The sequence below is a fragment of the Sarcophilus harrisii genome, chromosome 6 (assembly GCF_902635505.1).
Source record: "Sarcophilus harrisii chromosome 6, mSarHar1.11, whole genome shotgun sequence".
Lineage (NCBI taxonomy): Eukaryota > Metazoa > Chordata > Mammalia > Dasyuromorphia > Dasyuridae > Sarcophilus > Sarcophilus harrisii.
Genome location: NC_045431.1, coordinates 251098764 through 251107224, shown reverse-complemented (window position 1 = coordinate 251107224; position 8461 = coordinate 251098764). Strand labels below are relative to the sequence as shown.

Below are 8461 nucleotides of genomic sequence, written 5' to 3'. Positions count from 1 at the left end.
CAAAAATTAAAACAAAAACAAAACAAAACTTTTATTCCTTGGCTAGCTAAATAGCCTCAGAGTAATTTTTCTATAGTTCCTTATTCTATAATCTTTTCTTCTTTTTATTACCTCCACTCTTTTTTTTCTTACAGCACAGTTATTAGCTTGTATAATGCTACTGCCATATCCTTTGTAACAATGAAAACAGAAAAGGATGTGTTAAATATATACTATTTAATATTAAAACTATATTTAACTACTTTTTAATTTATTTTCATGTGTGATTTTCATTTTAAAATAATATTTTATTGGAAATTACATATAAAAACTCTGCATGATAAAAATAATTCAAATATAAACATCTAATATGGGTTATATATGTTCAATTGATGGCTTTTTCAAATTTCCATAATCTTAGTTCTCCTGACCTACAATGCTAAGAGGGAGTAAATATCAATCAGCTTTTGATACATAAATTGTTATGAAATTAATGCAGACTCACTTATGCCTTAGTTTTCCTTTTTTTTTTTTTTTTACAACTATATAGTGATTGTGGCTGCTGTTATACGGCTTATACTTTTTTTCCTTGATATCATTTAAAACTTGTTTATCACTCCTTCTTTAATTATTTACAATAACTTTCCAGCTTATACAACATTTTATTATATCCATTTGACAAAACATGTTCACGTATTGCTGGATGAAAATCTGCACTTTTCTTCCTGCAGGATCAAGCTGTCACTAATTTCCTTACTGCTCCATTATTGAGATTGCTGAGGCAAAGATGGTGATAGGTAATTGAGTGTATGTTTGCATAATTCCAAAGGTTTTCTCACACCATTTACATGACAACATTATAATTTTGTGTATATTTTTCTAAGATATTAAAAAGTGATTATTTAAAATTTTTACCTTATTATCATTATTTGTGAAAAAGGAAACAAAGTGTTTCAATTTTTATTTCTCTTATTAGTAATGTTGTTATAATGATTAATGAAAATTTCTTATTTTATATATATAATCTGGTAACCTTTTTTGATTTCTTATATACACAAGAATATGGGATCTTAGTTTTTTCTATGACAATTTCAAATGTCATTTTAATATCAAAGATTTTCAGAAGTATATAAAAATTAATGTTCCTTAATTGTTTTTACATTAAAATTTTTGCATTAAATTTAATACAACTAAAATGACCTTTTTTGTTTCTGTTCTCTTTTATGCCTTATTCTGATACTGAAGTGGCTTCTTATTGGGCCATTACTGTTGGCATAGAACACAGGAGGACCTGGAATGATATCCCTTTTTTGATATTTGATATTTCTAAGAACTTTCTCATGTTGTTTAAACTCTCTGACACTGGATTACCTTCCTTGTAAAAAGGAGGTCTTAATTTTCCATACCTCAATGTGTTTGGTTTATTGAATAAGAAAAAAATATATAATATACTTGACAAATCATCAAACACCAAAAATATTAGCTAATTTGATAGTTTTGTTTGTTTGTTTGTTTTCCTGTGGCAATTGGGGTTAAGTGACTTTCCCAAGGTCACAAAGCTGGGAAGTGTTCATTGTCTGAGAACAGATTTGAAGTGAGGTCCTCCTGACTTCAGGGCTGGTGCTCTATACACTGCTCCACCTAGCTGCTCCTAATTTGTGAGTTTTATAACTATGCATCTGCAATAAATTTCCTTATTTTATTCGGCATTAAAATTAGTATGATCTTGAATGTGGGTCAATAATGAACCCACATTATCAATTGTAATTATGAAACAAAACATGAAAATTTTAGCAACCTAAAAGCTTATTGAAGGACCATAAAATATCTTATGGAAAAGGAAAATAATATCCTATTGTTAGAAAGACAATCACTTACTTCAGAGACCTCCACCCTTTTTTTTTTATAAAAGTACAGAATACTAATTAGTATCCTGTCTGACACTGAGGCATACATGTCTCCACTTAGCATAGAAATAATGTGTGATGAATGAGGTATTTATTTTCTGAAATGACAAATTTCCTGATTTGTTTTACAAAGTTCTAATTTGTTGTGAGATATACTCTGATGTGATTGTGTGTGTGTGTGTGTGTGTGTGTGTGTGTGTGTGTTGGGAGGTGTTAGTTTATAGAGTGGCCAACAACTAGATCTTGGGAAAAGAAGTTACATCGATGTAAAAAAAAAATAATAATAATACAATGGACCAAAAAAAGGGCACTCTTCCTATTCTTTTTAGAGAAGAGATATGGTTTAGTGAAGAAAATCAGAAAGAAAGATATATACTCAAGGAGGAATTCTTAGTAATTTGATGTTTATTTAAGGTAGGTCACTATTAGAGTGACCAAAGTCTTTAAGTTGAGTTTTGACTTTATTCATATGTTTATATCTTTTGTTTGTTTTTGCTTTTTCCATGTGGTCACATAGCTAGAATGGAGTAGCTTTTCCCTAAATATAGATTAATGAGAATTTAGTCCAAATTGCAATTTTAACATATGTTCTTTGAAATTGATGAATTAATCTATATTTCTCTACACATGGGAAGAGAGGAAATTTGGCACCAGATAATTATCAATAGACATTGTGCAAACAATTTCCTTAAGTAGCTATAGCTTACCAATCAATGCTGTTCAGCCTTAGTAATGAAGGTGGACAACAAACATTATAATATATGCTTGTAACAATTTAAAGTAAATGGATTTGGGTAGATATGTGGTGCAATGACAGCCTCTTTCTGAGTTTAAATGTGTTTGTGACCTTACAGAAGTTACTTAACCCTTTTTGTCACCATTTCTTCACTTTTAAAAAGGCATTAAAAAAGGAAATGTCAGACCACTCCAATGTCTTTGCCTTGAGAACTTCCAAATGGTTAACAAAAAATCAGGCATGACACTAATGTTTGAACAATAGCAAAGAATATTTGACAAATTGTTGGATACAATTTTACATCCAAATCCTACTCCCTTTTATTAGCCAATAAATGATAAAACTATATGCTGAAAATATAGAATGAAATTATGCTTAGGACGTGACCAAATAAAGTAACTCAAATTGGTGCACTAATTCAGGCAAAATTTTTACCTACCATTTTCTTTATATAATGTTTCATAGAAAAAGTTATAGAAGTCTTAAAAGTTCTAAGTACTTAACTATTAAAATTAAGAATAAATTGCTTTTTCCACACTAAATATTTTTCTTTCAAATCTACGTTAAATAAAAGATTTTAAGATACAGAAGTCAACCAAAAGAAGTTGGAGCAATTTCCTAATAAAATGACTTTTTTGTCATCAGATTTTCCCAAAGCTGTTTTGTGTGAGCCTATAGATAATAAGTTGGCATCATAATACTTTAAAACCCATTTTTTTGCTTATACAAATATCCATAGAACATTGATGACTTAAAGTTATCAATAGAATTGTGACTTCTCTAGGAAATAATTCCATGTAAAATGACAATGAATGAATAATGATGCTGACACTGATGTCTTAAATTGAACTTGAACAATTTTCAGTTTTTTTGAATTCCCAATTTAAAATAATCATTCTAACAAAAGGCAGGTGTAAGTAGAAATTTGCTTTCCTTTTCATAGATGAAAAAGCAAATGCATTTTACTTATCTAATTTATCTTCTAGTCAGTTCTCTAAGTGAAATCCCATCAATCTGCCTTATAGAGTAAAACTAAATATTGTTTCATGTTTTCTAATGTTCAGAAATATAGGTTGGAAATGAGTGATATTTAAAAATTAAGTGATATTGACATATTCCCTGATTACAGAATCATAAACATTGATTTGTAAAAGATCTCAGAACTACTGTGATCCTTTTATACTATAGATGAGGAAGCCATGGCACAATAAATTAAATCACTTATTCAAGACAGCAACTAATAAGCACTAAAAGAGAGACTTCAATATGAATTCTATGAGTACAGATTGAATGTGTTCCCAAATGACCACAATTGAAGAACTAAAAGGGCTAGAGAGATATCATATTTAGGGATCAGAATAGATCTTTATTAAATTAAAAGAAAATACAATATTTTTGGTTCTTTTATCATTATGCTTTAAATATATCAATTTCTGCATCTATATGTGCCTTCAAAAACCTTGAGCTACTACATGATTTGACATTTCCTGCATGGAATAGATTTACGAGATGCATGTTTTAGCTGAAAACTCAATATAATGTGTATATGTTTCTTTGTGTGGCTATATCTGTTTATATATGTCTCTCTCTCTCTCTCTGTATATATATATATATATATTTGTACAATATATATGTGAGTATATATGTATCTGTGCACATATGTATCTGTGTAGGTAAACAAGCGCATATATATAGGTATATGTTTATATTTGCATAGATACACAATAATATTTTATGTATAATTGTTTTTTAATAATTTGATAGCTATAGCATAGGGAATGAATAGAATAAGAGTTGAAATTAAAGTTTGAAATAAGAAAAACTTAATTTAATATTATTCATCCATTATCACAGATGACAAAATTTCTAAAGATGGTATTTTAAACATTATTCATAAACAAGGCATTTGGGAGTAGGAAATATTCCTGAACTAATATCACAATAGTAATCCACATATTGAACAAGTATTTTTTTGTTATTTGTTATTGTTCAGCATACATGGAGATATAAGACAAGACCCTTGTTGTCAAAAAAACCTTAGAATATATTTTTTTTAATTTTAATGTTTTGATGGTATTCTATTTTTCCAAATACATGCATAGATTCTTTTCAATATTAATATTAGAAATCTATGTACCAGATATTTCTCCCTATCATCCCTCCTTCCCTTTTCTGAGGCAGAAAGTAATCTAATATAGATTAAATTGTAAAACTCTTGTAAACATATTTCCATATTTGTCATGGCAAGCAAAAAAAGATCAGATCAAAATGGCAAAAAACAAACAAAAAAAAGATTAGAGAGGAAAAATAAACAAGAAAACAAATAATCAAAATAACCAAAAAGGTGAAAATCTATGTTTTGATCCACACGGAGTCTTCACTGTTCTCTCTCTGGATGTGGATGGCATTTTAATTATTAATCTATTGGAATTGCTTTGAATCACCTAATTATTGAAAAGAATCAAGTCCAACAGATTATCATCACATATTCTTATTGTTATTATATACAATATTATCTTGGTTCTTCTCATTTCACTTAGCACCATGTAAATCATCTGAAAACTTAGCATTTCAGAACCAAAATGGAATACATATATGAAAATATAGGAAAAAGTCCATAAATGCTAATTAGAAATTCATGGTTTAATTTTCATGATCAAGTAATTCCATGAGGGGACAAATGTCTTCTAGTTAATGTGATCAAGTAAAGATGAGATAGGTCTTGAGAAAATGGAAACATTCTGATGAGAAATGAGTAGGAAAAATTTTTTTCCAGAGATAGGAAAAAATCATGAACAAAGTTTTAAAAAACTAACAAAACAAATCTCTTAAGGCTGTTGGAGACTGTTGAAAATTAAAAATTTATCCAGTTCCATAGAATTCATATCTTTAGTAAAGCCATGGCTTCTGGTATCAGGAGAACCCTTGAGAAATCAAAATGTTAATGGTAAAATAGTGATAAAGAAAGTAGATATGAAAGTTAGGGTAATTTCAAAGAAGTTATTGGATATTTCTAAACGTCTATATTTTTACTCTAATAATCAAGAAAGATAGTTTTAGAACATTGGTATGTTGTCAGACATATAGTACATAATGTACCTAAATTCATTTGTTATATTCACTTTCTAAAAGAAAATATAGAATGTTAATGGTTGGAAGTGACTTTTGTAGAATAGAATAATAAATGCTGAGTATATATAGGAAGATAATATAAATTACAAAGGTTACCAGTGTTATAACAGGTCATTTAAACAAGACTTTCTGTCCATCTTCCTTTCTATATTTCTAAGTTAGAAACTGAGACCTAGGGAAAGAAAGTTATTTGCTCATTTTGAATTCAATATTTCTACAGCCCTTAGAAATTGAGCAAATGGAAAGAAGCAACATTACATTCGTGGTGGAATTCATTCTCCTGGGATTTTCTGACCTTCCCAACCTCCGAAGTCTTCTATTTGGAATTTTCTTAATCATCTATATTAATATACTTATAGGAAATGGCCTGCTCATTGTTATAACTAAGACAAGTCCTGCTCTTCAAACCCCCATGTACTTTTTCCTTGGAAATTTTTCTTTGTTAGAAATCTGTTACACATCAGTCACTCTCCCTAGAATACTAAGAGATATTTGGACTCAGAAGGGAAACATCTCATTCCTGTCCTGTGCTATACAGACTTGCTCCCTTTATGTTCTAGGAATTGCAGAGTGCTTATTCCTGGCTGTGATGGCTTATGACAGATATGTAGCCATCTGTAAGCCTCTTTACTATCCTCTCATCATGAATCACTGGACATGTGTCCAAATGGTGATTGCCTCCTGGATCACAGCGATACCAGCTCAGATAGGTGTCACATATTATATTTTCTCTCTGAACTTTTGTGGTACTAACAAACTCAATCATATTTTTTGTGATGCTTCACCACTGCTGGAGGTTGCCTTTGGGGACACATATCAGAGAGAAATCGCTGTCCATGTTAATACTTTCTTTTTTGTCATAATTCCCTTTCTGTTAATACTCATATCCTATTTCAGAATCATAACCACCATCCTGAAGCTACCATCGACTTCTGGGAAATCCAAAGCCTTTTCTACTTGTTCTTCTCATCTCATGGTTGTATGTTTATTCTATGGGTCTGCTAGTATTATGTATTTGCGACCCAAATCCAGTCATTCGGCTAAATCAGACAAGATATTTGCTCTTTTCTATACTATTGTAACTCCAGTGTTAAACCCCATAATATACAGCCTGAGGAATAAGGATGTAATTATTGCACTGAGAAAATTCCTTCCAAAATGATTTGATGCATTAATTAAATGGTCAAATCTAAAAAAATAAATAATTAAAATAGTTTTCCTTTCCTTTTGTCACATTGAAGCTAAGAAATAGATTTTTCCTTTTCATAAATTTTCTATGATATATTAAAAATGTATAATAGATTATACTTAAAGATATACACTGCTTTCTATGATGTCTAATTTATTTCTCTATTCCTCGACTGGGTTGATGAGTGTCCTTTATCTCAAATAGTGGCTGCTTTCTACAGAAACATCGTGTAACCTGAGTATATTTTGTCTTGTTGTCCTAGAAAAGTCAAACTTACTTCTTTTTTATTAAAGCATTTTATTTTGAATATATATTCATGGATAATTTTCCAACATCAACACTTACAAAACCTTGCGTTCCAAATTTTCCCTTTCTTCCCTCCAACCCTCCCCTACATGGAAAATATTCCAATATATGTTAAACATGTTAAAAATATATGTTAAATTTAATATATGTATACATATATATCATAATTATGATGAACAAGAGAATCAGATCAAAGAGGGGGAAAATGAGAAAGAAAACAAAATGCAAGCAAACAACAAAAAGACAGAAAATGCTATGTTGTGATCCACACTCAGTTCCCACAGTTCTCTCCCTGCGTGTAGAAGGCTCTCTTCATCACAAGATCATTGAAAATGGCATCAATCATCTCACTGTATAAAAAGTCATGTCCATTAGAGTTTATCATTGCATAATCTTCTTGGTGCAGTATACAATGATATCCTGGTTCTGCTCATTTCACTTAACATCAGTTCATGTAAGTCTCTCCAGGCCTCTTTGAAATCATCCTCTTTTTTTGTTTCTTACAGAACAATAATATTCCATAACATTCATATACCATAACTTATTCAGCCATTCTCCAATTGACGGTCATCCATTCAGTTTCCAGTTTCTTGCCACTATGAAAAGGACTGCCACAAAAATTTTTGCACATGTGGCTGTGACCCTTTTTCTCCTTTAAGATCTCTTTGAGATAAAAGCCTAGTTAAACACTTCTGAGTCAAAAAGTATATACAGTTTGATAATTTATTGAGCATAGTTCCAAGCTGCTCTGCAGAATGGTTGGATCTGGTCACAGTTCCACCAACAATGTATCAGTGTCCCAGCTTTCCCACATCCCATCCAATAGTCATCATTATCTTTTCCTGTCATCTTAATCTATCTAAGAGGTGTGGTATCTCACAGTTGTCTTAATTTGCATTTATCTAATTAATAATTTAGAGAACCTTTTCATAGGAGTAGATATGGCTCCAATTTCTTCATCTGAAAATTATCTGTTCAAATTTTTACCTTTTATCATTTGAAGAAAGGTTTGAATTCTGATAAATCTGAGTCAGTTCTCTATATATTTTAGAAAAAAAGGCCTTTATCAGAACCCTTAAATATAAAAATGTTTTCCCATTTTAATGCTTCCCTTCTAACCTTGTCTGCAATAATTTTGTTTGTACAAAAACTTTTTAATTTAATATAATCAAAGTTATCTATCTGATATTCAATAATGAGTTCCAGTTATTC

At 30.2% G+C, this 8461-nt stretch overlaps 1 protein-coding gene across 1 annotated transcript; it reads left to right on the top strand.

Annotated features, from left to right (window-relative positions):
- The first annotated feature begins 5744 nt into the window (after positions 1–5744).
- On the top strand, positions 5745–6938 carry LOC100931614 (olfactory receptor 10AG1-like). Its single transcript, XM_003774334.2, has one exon. The coding sequence runs from the start codon at positions 5993–5995 to the stop codon at positions 6914–6916; it is 924 nt and encodes a 307-aa protein (XP_003774382.2). The 5' UTR covers positions 5745–5992; the 3' UTR covers positions 6917–6938.
- The last annotated feature ends 1523 nt before the right edge of the window (positions 6939–8461 follow it).